We start from the raw sequence: 21079 nt of genomic DNA on the forward strand, positions 1-21079 counted from the left end.
TCTTTTTGGTAATACAACAATGTGCGTTCATGTACATTATATATCCAGGGTTGTATACATTTCATATATCGCCCAATATATTGGCTTTTTAAGCAATTAATTTTGGCATCGGCGTTGGACCCAATGATCCCATATTAAAGGGTACATATCATGCTAAATCCACTTTTTTAGCCCTTAAATGCATTTTGTTGTATATTTAGAGTGCTTAGAAGTACAGAAAAAATCAAATTAATCTCTTCAGGTGCTCCGTAGATATCTTTATATTCTGTTTTGCTCATATTTTTCATTCTGTTTCGATTTTTCTATTCTCTATTACGTTTTTTGAACTATTACATCACAGTATTTGCAGCGGAACTGCCAAATTAGTACATCTACTCCAGGTCCAACACTTCGAGCAATCCGCCATTTTTATTTCTCGCTTTTATTTTGTAGTCCAAGCTCAAGGATGCAGAAGTTACAAGAGGATAAGTCAAAATGTTTGGTTGTTGGATGGAGTAACCCACACGCTTCATTACACCGTCTCCCAGCATCAGAACCTTTTCAAAGTGCCTGGTTGAGTTTTATTTTTTATGGAAATGTACCCACATCTGTGGGTAAGGTCATTTTTGTGTGCTCGAAGCACTTCAAGGATGACTGCTTCAGCAACCTCCACCAGTATAAAGAAGGATTTGCCGAAAGACTTTGTCTGATTGAGGGTTCAATTCCTTCTATCTTTGGAGACGACGAACAGAGCACTTCGGTAAGCTGTAAATAACACTAAAAAGTGTGATGATAAGACGTCCCTGTCATTGTTTTGTTAGCATTAGCAGTTGCACCGTCTTCATATGTTAGCGCTGTGTGCTCCTTTTAGATCCTTGATGATATGGCCTACGTGATTTAATTTAAGTCTAAAGTTTTCATTAGTCATTTCATTTTGCCGTTTTTGTCTTTGAAAAGACTGTATTAAAATGCATTTCGTGACGTTAGCTTGGCGCTAGCGTTAGCTCGGTGCTTGTGTTAGCTCACTTGTTAGGGTTCTGCAGGTTCATCATCTTCATTTTCATCTCGCTCCGCCGGGTCCGACTCTGGCTCGAACATGTAAGGATGGATGGACAAGTCTTCTGTTGTTGACATTTTGTAAATAACCTCTGAATAAAAAGTTTATGCGCCGCTACATAGCCGTATCTCTTCTATCAAACTACAAAAATGGCCGAGCAGGGTGGAGTTGAACCGAGTGTCACCTGAAGAGGGGGCGGGATATGGAGTGTCTCATTTGCATTTAAAGAGACCGCACCAAAACGAGTTGTTCTCAGAAGCTCATCAGAAAAGGGGTAGAAAAGGGGTCTGTGGAGCTATAATAATGAGGAATTCAGACACAAGCATTGCAGTTCCGCTTTATATAGACCACAACTGTATGATTTATATGTAAAAAGGAAGGATTTAAAACCATGATATGTCCCCTTTAAGGCTTTAATAGTCGACTAGTCATCGATTATTGAAAAGATGAATCGACTAATTGGATGACAATCGTACAATTATTTGCTCTATGTTGCTACAATCTTTTAAATTTGGCTTGGGGCAAATTACAATGAATAAAAACAATAAATAAAACAATTCCCAACTTAAAGTGTAAACAGGTTCCTTACAAACACAAAATAAATTGAATACATCATCACTAGAATGTGCTTCAGTAATAGCATTTACACATTAAAAAGGCTACAATAGCTGCTGACTCACGGAGCTATTCTTCATGGGCTGGTATTTTATACCACATATTAGCACATATGGGTCACTCTGTTAGTTTTATTGAATGCAATTAATTTATTTTTTAAAAAGCGATGCAGACCAAGCACTTGCAAAACACAGATATAAATGTGAGCTTGAAAACCATTTAATTTAGTCCCTGAACAGCAGCTGTGTCGCCTACAAGAGAGCTGGAGATCAGGTTGCTGAAGCAGGCAACCCTGGAACTACATGAAGCCTCCATCAGCAGAGCAACGAGATATTACCCGGTTCTGTGGTGTCGGAAAACCCGCTGTGGCTTACAGTCCGTATTCACAGGTGCACAGGGGAGGTGTTGCACGTGCGTTGCACATACACACCCTTCTGTGTCTGTCCCTGAAATGGCCACATACACACGTACACACACACAGACGCTAACAGCAGACGCTGCCCCCGCTTTCAGAGCCTGACGACTCCGGGAAAAGGCCAGTTCTCAGCCGCTGCAACCGAGCGACATTATTACTTCAAAACACCTACACACAAAGAAAGTGATACTGACAACCTACAAATGTAGCAGAAATGAAAAGAGCATGAAATTATTAGACTGCATTAGATTTGTACCGTTAACAAAAGTGCAAAAATAATGATTTATGTCTGCATGTATTTCACATGGAGTGAAACAACAAACAGACCCATCCGCCCACAGACCATATGTCTTTTTTTTGGTTTGGTCTGGTGTGAAGCAAATGAAGAAGTGTCTAAAAAATAAAATAAGTTAATAAATAAAATCTGTTCTGTCACATTCTGTGTGTTTGCTTTGTGTTTTGAACGTGTTTGTGCATATTGTATATGTGAGAGTGTGTGCATAGTGAGGATGTGTTTGTATGTACTGTATGTGTGTAAGACATTTAAAGAGGAGGGCAGGTCAGAGTGGAGAAATAAATATATAAACTATTAAGTAAATAAGGGTTAAATGTTAACTGTGTATCCTTTGCATTGCGTTTCTGGATTTGTACATGATTTATGACTGGAACTGAATTATTTTATTTTGTATTTTTATTGTGTTTATCTTGTTTCCTGCTGTTTCTCAGTTGAAACCCTTTGTAATCTGTTTCAGCATTTTGCATGCTGTTTTGTTTCTGTGTATTTTGGAATTGTGTGCATGGGGTAAGGCATCAAAAGGTTAGTCATTATTTATAGATATTCATTTTGCTTTTTTTTTTTTGTGATGTAAAGCCTTGGTTTTATTGACTCAATGAAAACAAAAACAGATTGTAGAATTTTTCACTGCTGTACTGTTTCATTTGTTTTTTTATGCAGGCGATTAGTTTAATTTCGTTTTTCATTTTTAATGAAATTTAACTTTTTACCTGTTAATTCAATAAATTAGAAAAAGTGTTATTTGTCAGGTTTATTTGGGGGGCGATGGGCGCAGGTGGGGCTTTAAAGTTCACCTTCGTTCAGAGTGGGGAATGGGCTATATGTATGCACGCTTCACTTCCGCGTTTGAGTGAAGACCGTGAAAGAACTTCCGGCTCTAAACCCTACCGTATTATGACAAATTACTATAGTTTTCATATTAATCTCACACAACCTAACAACAGCATTAAATAGCAGAGGACATCTTATACATTTGCATAAGCTAATAACTGTTTTTCCCATTTATTCAGAGTTGCGCCTCTTGTTTTATGTTTAGCTAGGCGCTAATGTTACTTTAATAGCTACAGCTATGTTTTGATAGCATTTCTTACCTTGTATTAATCCTAATGTCCTCATCTGAAGCAGAAAACTGTTCCAAACCAAACTTGTTCCTGATCCATCTCCTTAGCAACCGTAGCAGTGGAGGCTCCACCAGCACAGTGCACTTCAATCTCCACTCAACTCTCTACTGAACAGAATGAAGGTCCCTATATACAAGTGCACCACTAATTGGCACGTACCAAGCATGGGGTGACATTTAATTTCCATATCGAAAGTACAACATAAACATTTACACAAACAATTCTTAACAGACATCATCACAAACAATAACCGTGTATTAATATCATTAACCTTATTCACATCCCCTAAATGATTAAAATACATATTTACATTGATGTACAAACATCAAGCTCCCCTGTTCCTAGTCTCTTCTTGGTCTCTCCCACCTGGAACTATAAAAAGATGTCCAAAGCCCCTGGGGAATTAAATCTACTTAAGTAAAAGTACTGTTACTTTGATTCAATTTTACTTAAAAGTAAAGTTACTGGTGTAAAAATCTACTCGAGTAAAAGTAAAACATCGCTCACTTAAAATGTACTCAGAGTAAACATTACTTTGTGACGTTTACTCTGAGTACTCTCCCATGCAATAAAAAAATAAAAAGATTGGAGCAGCCGTAAACTCCAGAAAACATGGGCATTTTGATTATTGCAGATTCTCAAGTTTCCTGCTCTCATCAGAATTTAGCGCTCTAGCTTTGTCGCGATGCAGCAATGTTAGTGACGTCACATGAATCAACAGAGCAGGTCATAGACATATACACACTGATCGTAATAACAGCTCTAGGGTACGGTAAATAGGACAAATGGAGCAAACTCCCGTCCGCGTTCGGGATTTATTTCACTCTGTAACTTAATCTATTTCCAATGTAACAAAGTATTGTTACTTGAAACAAAATTTACTGAAGTAACAGTAAAATTACAGATTTTAAAAAGTACTCAAAAAAGTAGAAGTACACTAAAAAGCTACTCAATTACAGTAACGAGAGTAAATGTAAGTTACTTTCCACCCCTGCACAACAGGAAAGAGGAAGAGAGCATGCACAGGTGAGCTTTGTTGAAGTTCACACCTTAATCACACCCAGAAATACAGAAAATATTTAATTGTTTTATCTTTCATGTCACTGCTAATTTATTAATTATACTAAAATGTATTTTCTGTTTGTATCACTATGAATCCTGAAATCCTGTGGCCTAAACTATGTGCTTCACCACCTGTCTTCAGGATTAAATGACAACTTAAACAAATTAAATAAATCAATACAACAAAATGTTTTCTTAATTTAAGTAAGCACTGCCAATCTGTTATCAAAATTTACCCTTTTTAAATTATAACAGTCCATAAGTAACGTCACCTCGTCGTTACATCCGCCCGGACCTTCTCTATATCAGTCCAATGTCCAATGCACCCGGCTCAGCAGACGAGCAGTAGTCATGGTCAGGACATGGTACATCCATTTCATCCTCAGGGTCTTCAGAGGGAAAGTCTAGTCACTCTCTTCGCCCCCAAACACCAGGACAAGGTGCATGAAGGGAATAATTATTCCATTGAAAGAACAGAGGACAGCTCCACCGACGCCCTAGTGCATTTGATCGCTCCTTCATGTCAGGGTTAGGGTTTTTCTCTCCGGATGTTAATGATCCACTTTTTTGCAGCTCATCCTCTTGTGGGAAAGTAAAAAAACTCAAAGTAGAACTACATCTTGCTGAAGCTGTACACCTAGGAACGCAACAGTGGTATCTTGATGTGCTATCTCCTCTTGTTTGGAAGGTAAACTTCCTGCTTTTGGATGTTATTGTGTAGAAACACAACCACACAAACAAGGACAATGAAATAAAACTGTGAAAAACACGTTTCAAAAGTGTGACGGCTCACTTCTCCACTGTTTTGACTGTCCGACAGCGTTAACAGGTAATACTTCATCGGTCTTATTTTCAACCAGAAATACGTCACATCTCACTGTGCATATAGCCCATAACCAAAAACGTTTGAGAACCACTGCTCTAGTATATACTTAACAGATCCCCAGACTGTTAATCTACATGTTTGCCTTGTTTCTACAATGAGCTGGTGAAGTCACATTCTTTAAGGCTTTAATAAAGGCTGTAAAGGGCATTAAGCATCTATGTAAGGTATTATTGAAGCACTAAAAAAGAAGTTTACTTTCAGTCACCATGTTGTTGTGGGGCTTTTATTCTCTATAGAGTTGTACTGATGATTCTGTTCTTTGTTTTTCATCGTTTCAGCAAGTTGCCCAGCTGGGCGAGAGCTGTAGTTCCTCGAATCTTCTATGTAACCGAAAAGGCTTGGAACTATTACCCCTACACAATCACAGGTAAAGTTGTAACTCTATGTGCTTATCCACACTAAGAGTAGTTGTTTTATACAATAATTTACTGATTCAAAATAATAAACCATCTTTTCAAGCTATTGTAAATACAGTACTTCCATTATATTTGTAATTTCTACATAAGCAACCGACTATTTATATATCAACACTGACCTGTTCACCAGTGCTGACAGTTAATAATTTAAATAACATTGGGGTAAAATACAAAAACATAAGAAACCAACTCTATTATCATCTTCACAAAAAGCAAAACACAGGCTAAATATGCAACATGAAAACACCTTTTCTGCACCCTGTGAAAAAGAAAAGGAGGCATTAACTCACTGCACCAGACAATGATAATGGACAGAATCTTGAACAATAAAATGATGGGTCATCATTTGCATTTAAATGCACTATTTATGTCTTGTACCAGTGTCTGAGGTTTGTATGATAAAAAAAATACACACAAATGGTGCCCATCATCAGCAGCTGTGTGCTGCTGGGATTTCACCCTGTAGGCTATTTTGTGTACCTGACTGTTTAATTTGCTTTTTTTTTTTTTTTAAATCATCATTGTGTAAGGAATGATCCTTCTCAGCAATAGTCTACACTGGGATTTTGGATTTATTTCAGTGTTTCTGTAGGTTTTTTTCCCACCTTCTGTGTGTTTTCTAGTTATTTTCTCTTTATTTAATCTATTTTTGTTGTTTTATTTGTGTATATATATATATATATATATATATATATATATACAGTTTTTTCTCTATTTTTTATTTATTTTTGTTATGATGTATGTTTGTCTCTTTTGTCATACAGTTCATAGAAAATTACCATTGCTTATTTTATTTTACTTTTTACTTTCCTCTGTTCCTTCCTTCCAGCCTCTCACACACACACAAACACACACACACACACAGTGTGTAGATTTTATCATGAGTGTTTTATCGATGCAATGTAATATGTTGTCTTGCATGTTGCAAAATTGCACAAAGAGGATTTTAATGTGTAAAAGTAAAGGTCATATTTCTTCATTTTGAGTTCATAATTTTCTTTTTCTAACCTTTTGCTTCTCCATTCTCTCCTATCCCTCATCATCGTCCCTTTATTCACCACTTACGGACTCCCGTTCATTACAACTTGGCTAATGGTTCGCTCAGAATACACGGTAAGTACTTGTTGCTTTAAAGCAATTATTTGATCCAACAGCAGGCTTACAAATCATTTCTTGTATTGTTCAAAGTCTAGACTGTAAAAAGAATAGACGGGACAATCTCCCCGGTACAGCTGACTGGCTGCAGTATAGGTCATAAACCCCGCCTCCTCAATGTTAACAGATGGGATGTGGGTCAAACTGTAAAGTTAAAATACTTGTCACATAATTTATTTCCAAACCTAAACTCTGCTGTGATCATTAGTTATTATCACCCTACATTGTGTTAAAATGCTCATTTTTCTGTGAAGTTTGTTTTAAATAAGTTATTTGAGGTTGAAAAACAGGATTTTACGTCATATTTCATGATGATTGGCAGCCACGGATCTTGTGTAGCTCTCTTAGGGCTCTATTCTCCCATCTGGACACACCCACCGCGCATAAGGAGCCAAAAACCGTGTAGTCTATGAATGAAGGCGGGCTGAAGGGAAGGAGGAGGTGATGTCATTTTTTTTGGGCTGTCTAGAAATCACGGAACGTGGAGTTTTCCCAACGCTTGTAAATATCATTGAAATCCATGAAAATGATAAAGTTCACTTTTAATTTGTAACGTCTTTGTTGATAAACAGTGTAACAGGTTGATTTGATGAGATTATTGATCAGATTATTGTAGTGTGACTGAGGATCGGCCACATTCTGTCCGAGTCACAGGTAAAATCTCTCTCCTTGATCATCATCATCATCATCTGTCATTAATGTTTCACTTGTTTTTAACTTTACTCTTGTAGTGGATCAAACTGTGGCTTTACATTGTACACAGTGTTAAAATAGTTTAATCAGTCTGACGTTTGTCAGAGTCTGTAACGAGCTGCAGCACACATACACACACACGCACACACGCACACACGCACACACACACACACACACACACACACACACACACACAGCTGATAGCCTCTGCGACGCACGGGTAAAGTAAAATGAAATGTAACACATTTTGTCCCATCTAGAACTGGTAAATGTGAACATATTAGTAACGCTAATGGTCAATCCTTTGGCGTGCTTGTGTGACTCCTCCCACCCTGGATAGATTCTTTCCTGGACTATCTTCTGCAATATTATGAGTTCGTATTATGAGTCCATATTTCTAGTGCAATATAATGTTTCACCTTATGGGGGCGCTGTACTTATTCCAGGTCCAGAAGCGCGTGACTTACGCATACCAGAGAATGCGCGTGAAGACCCACATTTCAGGGCTGCTCCACCCACAGTGTATAACTGGCATGAAGGCCCGCTGTGCAGCTTTTTGGACTTACGCGGATGGGAGAATAGAGCACTTTTTGAATAGCAGTTACGTCAGGAAGGAAAGCCAAGACGCCATTTAACTAGATATTTGAGTTGAAATATATGGTGGTTTTGTACTAACCTTTATGATCTGAACAAGAATTTCCAGATGGGAAAGATACTTATGTTCGTGGCGTAGCTGGGCTGCATAAGTCATCAGGGCACTACGCTAAATGGGTGGGGCGTATTACCAGGGCACCTCCCACCAGACCCTACTGTGCAGACTCTGGCGCCAAATGAGGTCAAATTTGCAAGATGGAAGCGCCTTCAAGAACGTTGAGTGGAAACAGCTACAGTGCATACTCACTGGTTTAAAGTAGATGTCAGATAAGGACAGAAGACCCACGTTCTTTCAAACAAATCCACTTTATATTCTGCTGTAGTCTGCTGTGGGACTGTGTGGAAATACTGTATCACCAAATGCACCAACACCTGACGCAGAATCCTGGTCTGCTTTAGTCAAAGGTAGATTTGAGTTTTCCAAGTAAATCCGTAATTGTTATTAAATAAGCCTTTAAGGAAACCTTTCTTGTGGTGTAACCTTATCTATTATGAATGTCCTTTAAAGATATTTAGCTACACTCACTTGTAATTTTTACAAGAAGCTCAGGCTTGTGTTTTTATCTCGTTTTTTAAACAATAAACCTACAGCCAGACACATTTACTGACACCAGGGTCATTTCATGTCATACACTAAGTCTCAAAAAATTCTGAACTTGTTACCAATTGTTCTGTATTTATTCAATAGGTACACTGTCAATGCTTATCTTGATTGGATGAATAATTTTTGAGATATGGCCAATTTAGTGAGTTTAATACAGCTCCAGCTACTCTCTCAGAATATACAAAATTATCTGCTATACATCCTATCTGGTGGACATGCCAGCTCATCATTTTTGGAAAAAAGTTTTTGGGGTTTGGGGCTAGAACATGTTTGGACCTGTCTAAGCTCCCTGTAATTTGATCATCGTAGAGCTATGTACATAGACTGTTCACATATCTAATGATTAGTCACATATACAGCATTGGTTCTTGGGGGACAGTCTCTTGAAATATGAAAAAACGGCTTTTTTTTTTTACTACTTTCAATGAAAATAGTAAAAAAAAAAAAAAAAAAAAAAAAGGTTTTGTACATCACATAGAAAATTGAAATTTGTTTCCTATGTGATGTAGTTCCTGAGATATTGGAAGCTGAAAATGGAAGAAAAATAAGGACCTACTAAAATCGACACGTACCCCCCTCACTACATCTCAAAAGGTATTCATCCAGTCACACTAAAATTTACAATGTGTCTATTGAATAATGAGGGAACAAATGGTTAAAATTTTCTTTTGAGACCGAAGTGCATGGGATGTCCTGAAAATTGTTGAAATGACATGGATTGACCCACCTGCAGTAATAAGTAATAAAGTAATAAAATTTGACTTTTTTTAATCTTTATACAAGGTATTGTTGGGAAACAGGTTCAGGTCTCCGATTTTATTATTAAATCTCAGGTTACAAAACAGAATTGGAAAACTATCCAAGCTCTTGTCTTAGTTTTTCAAGTTTTCATACAGTACATAGGTTTTTTTCATACTATAAAGGTGTAAAATTGTAATTTTGATCTCCTGCAATGGCGTCAACCTCCGCTCCGTTTTCAGTAACACTGGGGGGATTTTCTGTTGTTTTTTTCCATTTTTAATCAGTACCGTTGTAATAATTGTTGCACACTTGGACACAAAAGGGACTTCCAAGCATGCAAGGGTTGTTTTTGCTCTCTTTTTAATCTGAATAACCCAGAAACACATACTGTACATAAGCCTCACAGTCTATTTAATACAGGCAATCTGCTCAGATAACCCTGTCTTTACCTGAGGATCCAAAGGACCCCTGCTTCCACATGCTGCCTGTCCAATATAAACAGTGCTTCAACCAGACGTAGTGTGTAGCGCACCTGAAGCTGCTCGTGATGTCTACAACTTCCTTTTTTTTTTTTTATAACTTACAACGGATCATTCTACATACACTCGCATCGTGTTCGGGCTTAAAGAGACATCAGGTTTGGGCCGTGTTCTCTTGGGTCTTCTTTTTTTGCCAGATTAAAGCTCTACTGTGTGCATTCTTTGCGTGTGTGTATGCGCACGCGTGTCCTCCGTGCCGGTGTATGTGTGTGCACGCGCATCCTCTACATGCGTGTTTGTTCCAATATTGTTGCAGATCCCACATAATACCTCATTTAAATTTGAAAAGCACGTCTTGGAACCAGTCTTTTAAATAAAACTAGTGCAGTGTCCGTAGGAAGATAGAAAAGTGGGAGGTTCAGTAGCTTTTTCAAGAATGACCAAATGAGGTTGTGTTTGAAGGTGGGACATCAGGGACATTTAGGTTTGTTGTGAAATGTGTAGAGTGAAAACTATTGTGTTTCCATATATTTAAATGAATAAATTGGGAAAAAGCAATGCACCAGCATGAAGTTATGCCTGGAGAAACACTTTGAGACACTCACGTTTAAAAATGGGAGTTTTAACTCCTCTTTAATTCAGAATAAAAGTGGAAGTGGGGGTGGGCTCTCCAGTGATTGGCTCTGCAGCGCACGTGGCTACGGCGTGCAGCGATGGGCTCTGGCACACACGTGACTTGCTCCAGTGGACAATTTGATGAAATAATTCATTAACGTACTATTGCAGTCCAAACAAATCCGGCGTTGCACACGTTTGAACCAAAAGGCAGCCATAATGAAAGTTTCAGCTCTGTCTGTCCCTAAACTGCAGATATATTTGAGTCACACAGACACACATACACACACACACACATACACACACACACACACAGACAGGCAGACAGAGATTCTTTGCTTTATAGATAGATGTTATTTCTTGTCTATAGTGTGTGTGTGTGTGTGTGTGTGTGTGTGTTTATTAGTGGAGGACCTATACCAAGCATTATTAACTCTATAACCACATTCATCATCACTTTGACCAACTGAACAAATTACTTTTAGCTTTAAAGTAAGGCTGGAACAAAGATTAAAAAAAATAACAATAAAAACCCCCAACTTTAGCTTTACTAAATTTGACCCTCGGAGAGTTATACATTTCCAAATTGTCCACGTCAGTGGCACTCGCACGCCATGCGATCCCCCTATGCTATGAAAAATTCCTGGTGAGAGCCCTGACAAACAGAGATATTTCAAAATTTGAAAACTACGATATCTTTAAAAACCTCCGCTTACATCTGTCTCTTAAGTAATGGTTTCACATCATTGAAGTGGACTGAGTGAATTTTCTTCAAATTCTTACAAGCATCGTATTGTCAAGCAAAGCTGTGGGAAGAAAAGCCTCTAAGGAGAAGCCCAAGACCTCTTATAGTGCACGTAATCTGAAATCCAATTCTTTACCTTCAGGTCAGATCTCTGATTCAGCAAATACCTGCATCCACACTGCCCTCGGCTTCTTGTCGATAGCAGCAAATCATTATTGCTGTCCTCTGGGACATTAGCTGGACAAGCTCAATGACACGCCCCCCACCTACAGAAACATACACATTGTACTTACATACAATTGTAAGTAGATTTGTATCTGGCTGGTGCGTGTGTTGCTTGCTGCTCCTGTGCTGCATTGACTGCGCTCTGCGCCATCAGCTGGGGAAAGATAGGCAACTGCATGCACCAAGGGAATTGGTGAATTTTCAAAATAAGATACCTATATCACACTTCTTCTTTCTTTGCTGACTGGCAACAAAATCGGCTGTGTTGTAACTTGTAAATGTCACACTAACGTACTACTCATACTAATTATGACGTTAAAATGAGTATATAGTGCATTTACATTAGATAGTATGGAAAGATTGAGTACGCAAGAAATTCCCATATGTATACTACAGTATATTGGTACATTTTTGAGGTAAGCACGGTGGGCACACTAGTCATACATACTCAACCACCCCATGATGCATTACGAGCGGAACCTAAAATCAAGCTATTCCCTTTTTAAAATAAAAGCATCATCTTCCATTAGTCTTTAGCACTTTTGTAATTAGGGCTTCAATTCAACTTTATTTATATAGCGCAAATTACAACAAAGTCATCTCAGCGCACTTAACAAAATATAAAGTTCATAGTAAGAAAGAAAGAACCTAACAAGATCCACATGAGCAAGCATTTAGTGACAGTTCATAGGAGGAAATATTCAGCTGAACCAGGTTCAGAGGTGGCATCCTTCCGCTTTGACTGGTTGGGTTAGTGGACAGAAAGGAGAACAGAATAGGTAAGAAGGATAGACCATCCGAGTGTTCCAGACTAGTTGAGCCGTGAACCATTGATCAGGAACTGTCAGCTCCAGCATCAAGACACCTGAAACAGAAAAGAGAGCCCTCGGAAGGTGAGGAATAGGCACAGACTGCAGTACCAATGTGGCACCGGTTTCGACGTAAATAGTAGTAACCAGACTGAATAAGAACGAACATTTCGGTGCCACATTTTGGTTCCCCCGCCACCCCCTCGGTTGTTGATCGTGACATCAGTGCCGCTACTCAGCAGATTCAGCACACCCGTTGCTTATAACTGATAGCGAAAGGATAAAAGAACACATGGAGTTCACTTAAAAGCCTAACAGTGCACCTGGAACTAAGCACATCAACAACAGCAGCAGCCAGTGTCAGCCCCCCCGGACAAATTGAAGTGAGTCCCACTCCCAGCGCTGTTAGTGTGGCGCACAACATCACAGATGATGACAGCAGCCTTTCCTCTTAGCAAACACCGTTGCTGTTCAACGTGTGACAACAACGTCCGCTGACTTTCTGTTTAATGTTAAACTCATAACAAGTCCTGTTTGTAGACAAAATGTTGAACTTGAGCTTTAACACCAGATTTAAAAGGTCCAGTTTTGCATTTACACAGGAATGCAACAGATTGGTTAGCTCAGGGGTTTATTGAAACCTGCGGCTCAGGAGCCACATGTGGCTCTTTGACTCTTTTGCAATGGCTCCCTATAGCTTTGAAAAATATATTGACATAAAGCGTTACTTTTTTTTTTTTACAAAGGCTATTAATGATTATTGACAAATAAAATCATGATAGTGATATTCATCTCCAGTATTATATAGTTTATATATTATTTTATTGGATTTTTTGTTTATTTATTATTTCCATATGTTGCTTGTATATATATTATTTAAGGTAATACTGTATTCAATTTGGCCCTGAAAATAAAAGGGTATTGTATTTTGACAAACTGTATGCGGTTTAATGTTTTTTAAAAGTACCAGTTTAAGCACCGGAACGATTTAAAAAATACTGAGTCGGCACCGGTATCGGATAAAACCCAATCGATACCCAACCCCAGTGTTGACCATTATGTGTAATGGTCAGTGATTGTCACCATTACAAATGGGACCATGTCCACTTCAGGTTACTGCTATTATACGGTATATGCTTTAGCATATAAGTAGGTTTTCGAGTCTAGCCTTAAAGGTGGAGAAAGTAGCAGCCTCCCGTACTGAGACTGGGAGTCGGTTACAAAGGGGAGGAGCCTGGTAGCTGAATGCTCTGCCTCCTGTTCTACTTCTAGACACTTTAGGAACTTCCAGAAGACCAACAAACTGAGAACAGAGTGTTCTGCCCAGACGATAGAGCACTAACAGACATGAGCTTTGTTAGCCTACAAAGCTCATGTATAGCTTTGTAGGCTAACAGGAGGATTTTAAACTTGATTCTAGATTTTACAGGAGGCCAATGAAGGGAAGCCAATACTGGAGAAATATGCTCTCTCCTGTTAGTACCTTTTAATATTCTGGCTGCAGCATTCTGAATTAACTGGATACTTTTTAGTGAGTTACTGGGACATCCTGACAATATGGAGTTACAATAATCTAGTCTAGATGTAACAAATGCATTGATTAGTTTTTCAGCATCACTTTGGGTCAAGATATTCCTGATTTTAGAGATATTACAGAGGTGGAAGAAGGCTGTCCTTGTGATTTGCTTGATATGAGAGTTAAAGGATAAGTCAGTATCAAAGATAACACCTAAGTTTTTTGCTGTGGTTCTGGTTGACAGAGTAATGCCATCCAGAGATATTATTTGCTCTGATAATTTATCTCTGAGGTGTTTTGGACCAAACAAATAAAAATACATTATATATAAATCACTTTGGTTTAATTCTGGTTAAGAAAAAGAAGGTTACGGCTCATCCAGGATGTGATGTCTTTAAGACAAGCCTGGAGTTTTAATAACTGATGAGTTTCATCTGATTTTAGTGACAAATAAAGCTGTGTATCATCTGCATATTCCGCATGGCAATGGAAAAGGTATATTATGTTCTCTGATAATGTTACCTAGTGGAAGCATATATATAATGTTAAGAGTATTGGTCCCAAAATTGAACCTTGTGGAACTCCATGATTAACTCTGGCGTGACTTGAGGAGAGATTATTAACATGAACAAAGCGGGGTCTGTCTAATAAGTAGGATTTCAACCAACCCAGCGCAGTTTCTTTAATCCCAAAAACGCTTTTCAGGCTCTGCAGTAGTAGATGATGATCCACTGTATCAAAGGCTGCACCTTCTGTCTGAGGTTAAGAGGAGATCATTGGTTACTTTTACTAAGGCAGTCTCTGTGCTGTGATGGGCTCTAAAGCGTATAAACTGTTCCTATGTAGGTGATCACATAGTTGACCTGCAATGACTTTTTCAAGAATTTTGGAAACAAAAGGGAGATTGGATATTGGCCTATAATTGGACAAGTCACTTGGATCAAGGGTAGGTTTTTTTAAGGATAGGTTTGATTACAACGGTTTTAAAGGGATTGAATCTAAAATTGTAATTGGAGAAAAATGTATTTGTAATTGAACATCGATAATTGAAGACGTAATTGTAATTTTAAAATGTAATTGACCCCAACCCAGGTAGACTGAAATGCTTTTGAGTTCGTCATGAAACCAGACTAAAACAGGGAATTTAACAACCTCCTCTATTAGCTAGTATCAGGCTAGTGAAGCCGCACTCAATAAGATGAAAGAGCATGAAATCCACTTTGGCAGATAGTTTTGAAATTTTCAAACAGGCATTGATGGACTGCAGAGTTTTTCGGTCCATCTATTTTTGATGTTTTCATACTCTCTTTCTGTCACTTATAACGTCCTCCATCACATCTGTTGAACACCTGTCACCGGTCAGACTTCAAAGCTTGCTCACACCATCCATGAACACACTTCCTGTGCTCTGCTTTTAAGACACAAAATCTGTGTGCGACAGGTTTGCATAATAATTCATCATTTTCACACCAAAAACAGTAATGGGCATTGATCCAATCTGCTCTACCCTGCTGCGGCACACACACACACACACATACACACACACACACACACACACACACACACACACACACAAACACGCACACACACCTTATGTAACCAGGAGTTTGTAAGGCGTTTGGTTGTGTAATAATTCAAAGTGTTGTGTTTTGATCCAATCAAAGGAGTCAGCGGGGCGTGTGGTTGTAAAGGCTTTATGATGCGCTCGTAAATCCACAGAGTCGGAGAGAAGCCATCACGACTCGTCTGTTTTAACATCTTAGTACTCAGTTAGTGGAACACACAGTTAGACACATGTCGTCTGCTTTGATGTGATCTGGTTCCAATGACATAATGTTGTGTTTATGTCTGACTGTCTGCTCTTATCTGTGTCCTCCAGTGCTCCTTTCTGCCCAAGTTCTCCATCCATATAGAGACCAAATACGAGGACAACAACGGTTGCAATGATAACGTGAGTAAAACATAATGGATTTATTTGTTTTTCTCTTTATCTGTTTGATGCCTCAGCTTCTTACCTGTCAATAAATATTTGAAATGTTCTGGCATCACCACCCCAACCAAGCTCCAGAATCCCTTATATTTTAAGACAGGTGCACAAGAAATCTAAAATGTTAACTTGTCAACCTCTTACTAAATGCAATTAGGTGATTAGAGTATGGTAGGCATACCTTTGTTGACATTGAAATGCTGTGAATATTCTTACATTATAATAAAACAGCCTAAATGAAAACATAAATGGGTATATGAAGCACAATTTTTTATTTAACTAGTACAGTGCCCGTCGGAAGTATGCATTCATGTGGGAGCTTAAGAGTTCATTATGGCCAAATGAGAATGTGTTTGAAGGTTAGATGTACAAAGAGGTGCACATACTTTGTAGTGTTATGAAGGTGTATATTTGTGGGTGCAAAATAAAATATCGTGTGATTTCCCTGTTTTAATTCTATGAGACATGAACATGATATATAGATAAAGGTTGCACCAATGTTTGCTGGACTTAGGGAAATGAATAATAAATGTACCAGAGCATCCCATCTTTAGACCCTACCTCAGCAATGAAAAACACAAAATCCAGTGTGAAAATTAATTACACACAAACATGTCATGTACATCCAACATACGACCACAGAGAAGAGACACAGAAAATTGGTGGGTTTTACAGTAAAGGTGCGCCTCTCCATTTATCCAGGCTTGGGACTGGTACACAGGATCACACTGAGTGAGTCCTTTTGTGGCTGGATTCCCACCACCACACCATGTTAGAGGTTAGTTTGTTAGTTGTTTGTGTGTTAGTTCTAAGCAGTAATAGTACGTAGTATCAGTGTGCGTGCCGCTCAGACGCTCCTCCCCCTCATGTCTTGTTTGGTCTAATTTGTGTTTATTTCAAAATCAAAAATGTTTTTAAGCGTAATTACTAAAGAAGTTAAAAATATTGGAAGCACACTCTCAGATTCTGTGTAGTATGAGGGTTAAGAGAACTGTAAGCCGGGTCAGAAATGGGAGCCTGTTTGGGCTTCACCACAACTGGGTTTGTATGGACCTCCAACTGCTTCCAGCCTCCCCCAACTACTGAGTGAGCATGAGAGAGTGGTTTACTGAGTCAGTACTTCAGTATATACAACATTGCTTAGAAAGTGTCACTTTTTCTTAGTTTCTTCGTCTAGACCAAGTATACGAAGTTTGTTTGATCTTCTAACTCTGCTGGCGGCAACATAAAATTGTCCATGGCTGAAGAAATCTCTTGTGCTGAAAACACCAACACGCTGCAAAGATTGACCCTGTGACTTATTCACAGTCATGGCAAAGCATGGTCTCACTGGAAATTGTTTGCGTCTTAAGGTGAATGGGAAGATATTGTCAGATGGTATGAGTGAGCGTCCAGCATTTACACCAATTACAGATTTTGTAACTAAGAGGTGTGGCAGGATTTCTTCAATAATGTATCTTGAGCCATTACAATGTCCATTTTGTTGGTCAAAGTTTCGCAGTAGCATGATCACCATTCCAACTTTTAAAGAAATGCGATGAGGCATTCCAGAAGGGCAGAGTGTGTTTAAAAACTCAGTTGGGTACATATGATTACCCTCAGAATCTGCTGTATCAACGCTGTTGCAAACGTGTTCTTCTCCTGAAAAGATCTTGGTCATGTACTCATTTACTGTGTCGACCTCAGAGTTAGTTGGGCATAATATGACACGTTCACATAGCCACGTTGGACAGGAAATGTTGGCCAGCATGTCTTTATACGCCCAATTTACAATGTCTTTTAGCTTGTCACCAGAAATTGTCAGTGTGTCGTTGAGTTTAATTGTGAATTCACCTTCCTCTGGAACTATTGGAATTTTTGCCTCGCCAAGGTTTAAAAGGAATTTGGCAATGTTTTCTTCAGCTTGTTGATGTTCTGTAGCTTGAGAGATTCTCATCTTTATTGTTAGACTGAGAGTTTCAACATTTTTCCATAGGTATGAGCTCTTGCAACACCGTCCTATGATCTTGGTTCGGCTATCGTGTGGTACAACGGTCAGTATATGCCTCCAGTCTCCACCAAAGACCATTGTGATGCCACCAAACGGTTTGTCGGATCTACGAAGCCACCGAAATGTACGGTCTGCTGCTTCTAATGCATGGCGATCCATTATCGTTACTTCATCCACAACCATGAGATGTGCCATCCTAATGAGTGTGGCAGTGTTGTCATGTTCGCTGACAGCGCAAGCGGATTTATCAGTGAGAATGAGAGGACATTTTGTTCTACTGTGAAAGGTTGTGCCTTTTGGCAGTAAGGTTGCTGCGATGCCACTCGCGGCTGTTGCAAGAGCCACTTTGCCTTTTGCACAGACTTTGTTCAGGATGTGGCACAATACAAAGGTTTTTCCTGTCCCACCACTTGCATCAAGCGTGATCATCTTTCCAAGTCCCTGTTCCACGCTCTCTATCACAGTTTTGACAACACTTTGCTGCTCGAGATTAAGTGTGTTTTCTGTTTGAGTAATTTGAGCGTGAAGTTCCTCCATGTTGTGCTCTGTCTCGTGCTGGATGATGTGGGGAGTCTGATTTTGATCATGAAGTGGATTAGGCTCAGGGAGTCCAAAGTTTCCACTCAGTGTGAAACCATGTCTTTCAATATGGTCCTTGAGGTCGAGTAGGACTTGATTCAGAATGAGCATGGTGGCAAATGCTTCACGTAGTGCTGGGCCAAAGGTCACATTTGCTGCTTCCTCCATAACAGAATCCACTTCCTGGTCATTGTCAACAATGCCATGTGCAATGCAGGCAGCCAGATAGGTGTCCATGACCACATCTCCAACTTTACGGAGGTCTCTGAAGGAAGTAGGTCCTCGGATACGGTATAAAAGGATGCGGAGATAGAACAGTTCAGCAGTGTGTGGGTTGAAGGCAATCATTGGAATGCGTCCAACGGTGTCGGCCATGCGATAATCGTGGGAACTTAGTCTTTTTTTTTCACAATTGAAATGTCTTACCTGTGTATGTGAAGTGTTGAAATACATCTGGGTACACAATGTGTCGCATGTGTGGATGTAGAAACATTGCTTTAAAATCTTCTTTCCGTTCTCCAAAATGTAGCTTCCACAGCCCATTTGTTGTTGGGGAGCAAGGCTGGATCTTCAGTCCATGGATATTTGTGGATATGATGCAGGCTCATCCTCCTTGACATACAGTAGGTTAGGCCTTCTTTTATTATTTCCAACTCTCGTTCCTCTGCCAAAGTCATCTCCTTTCCTCCTGGTTGACAATTGCCACAGCGACATCCTCCACATTTGGGTTCACAGCCTGCCTCGATGCTATCCCACTTCCACCAATGTAGGAACTCACGACCAGTAGCAGATGTAGTTGTCACTGCAGCAGTATTTTTGTCCAGGTCTGATCCCATGGTCAGGGGCACCGGTTCACAAACTACTTCACTGTACTTTATTGCTGCCGTTCTCATTGACTTTGCAAAGTGCGTTTTGGATCCACTGGCTGTAACCTCTATGTCCTCAAACAGGTCTGGATGTGCTCCACCTACTGTTTTTCTAAGTGGGCTTTCCCACAACACCCTATCTCCAATGACTTTAAGTCTTTGAGAGGCAAGCCTTCCCTCCCTGTGGCTTATGAGAAGCTCTACTTTTTCAGGCCTCTTTAGTTCTTCCAGTTCGTCCTCTGGGAAAAACAGCCTCAGCTTTTCTGGAGTAATGTTTCTATGCACCCGGGCAATTTCATTAAGACCGTAACAAATGAGATCATGGGCACGCTCTGTTCCCCTGGGAGTCTTAACACGGACTTTGAGGTGGTAGCGTTTGGTATTGACATTCATGGCCATGCCTCCCACACCTTGCACGATCAGGGTTACTATCTAACCTCGTAGCTTCAGTCTACTTGCAGCCTTGTGAGTAATGTAATTCGTGTCGGAAGCAAGATCAATTAGTGTTCCAATTTTCTGGCCAGCATTTGCAGTTACGTCAAGTAACATCATGATGACAGATAGCTCCTTTGGGCTGTTTAGCAACTTTGAACTGTCCCTGATGATTATTTTTGTAGCTCTAGCTTTGTTGCTGTTTGTAAATGCTCTTTTGCACTTTTCTGCAAGCTCTGGCATCAGCTGGGACAAAAACTTCTCCTGTTCTTCAGTAAACTTGCCTTTTTCGCTCCTGATTTTTGTTTCTTTAGGTGCTCCTCCAAGCTCTCCCCTTGGGCAGAGTAAGTAATGATGATCTCTTTTGCAGTCTTCTTTTCTGCAAAGGTAATTGGTTGTGCAGTAATCATCATCCCTATGACACTCAAGGCATATTTTACAGGCTTTAAGGTTTCTTAAAACTGTTCTCTTCTCGTGCAGGTCTGTCCTTTTAAATTTCCTGCAGAAGAAGATTTTTCCCGGGTGTCGTTCATCACCACACACAATACAAGAAGCTGTTGTACTTTCACTTTTTGTGGCTTTTGAGAAGGCATGTTTGTTTTCAAAATTCCACTCTTGCCAGTTTGGCTTGTCTGTAACTTTTAGCTGTTCAAGCCTTTCCAAGATGTCCTCCTGATTTCTCAGGTGTGCAAGAAGCTTGTCAAAATGATTCTCTGCCGTAACGTTGTTACTCTGGTCTACCATGCACATCAACCAGTGTCTTTTTACAAAGTCTGGTAATTTGCTCTCTATCGATTTTATGACGAGTGGGTTGTTCCTTTCACCAGAGTTTCCCAGGTCTGGTAAATCTGTCAGAGCTTTTTTCACAACCTGGATTGGTTCAATCACCTTGCGTGGATGGCTCCCTCTTACAGGTAGGAGTCTATTGAGCTCTTCAAGGATTTCAATGACAATGCTTGATTTGTTCCCGTATCTGCTCTCGAAGACTCTGAAAACATCTTCTGCAGTGTTGTAGGATGACAGTCTGAGCCCCTTTGAGATGTTTCTGTCTATGCTCTCTAAAAGTTGTATCTTTTTTACTTCTACAGATCCAGAAGGCTCACCCTGTCTCTGTAGGTTTTCCCAGTTTCTTTTCCACCTGTG

The 21079-nt window shown here is 39.5% G+C and overlaps 1 protein-coding gene across 1 annotated transcript in view; it reads left to right on the top strand.

Annotated features, from left to right (window-relative positions):
* Positions 1–21079, top strand: part of pitpnc1a (phosphatidylinositol transfer protein cytoplasmic 1a) — a 111068-nt gene that overhangs the window by 64400 nt on the left and 25589 nt on the right. Inside the window, exons 3-5 of the mRNA XM_028455423.1 lie at positions 5709–5797; positions 6952–6959; positions 15962–16033. Of these exons, the coding sequence (XP_028311224.1) occupies positions 5709–5797; positions 6952–6959; positions 15962–16033 (169 nt within the window). The remainder of the gene's footprint in view (positions 1–5708; positions 5798–6951; positions 6960–15961; positions 16034–21079) is intronic.

This window comes from Gouania willdenowi, chromosome 8 (assembly GCF_900634775.1).
Source record: "Gouania willdenowi chromosome 8, fGouWil2.1, whole genome shotgun sequence".
Taxonomy (NCBI): domain Eukaryota; kingdom Metazoa; phylum Chordata; class Actinopteri; order Blenniiformes; family Gobiesocidae; genus Gouania; species Gouania willdenowi.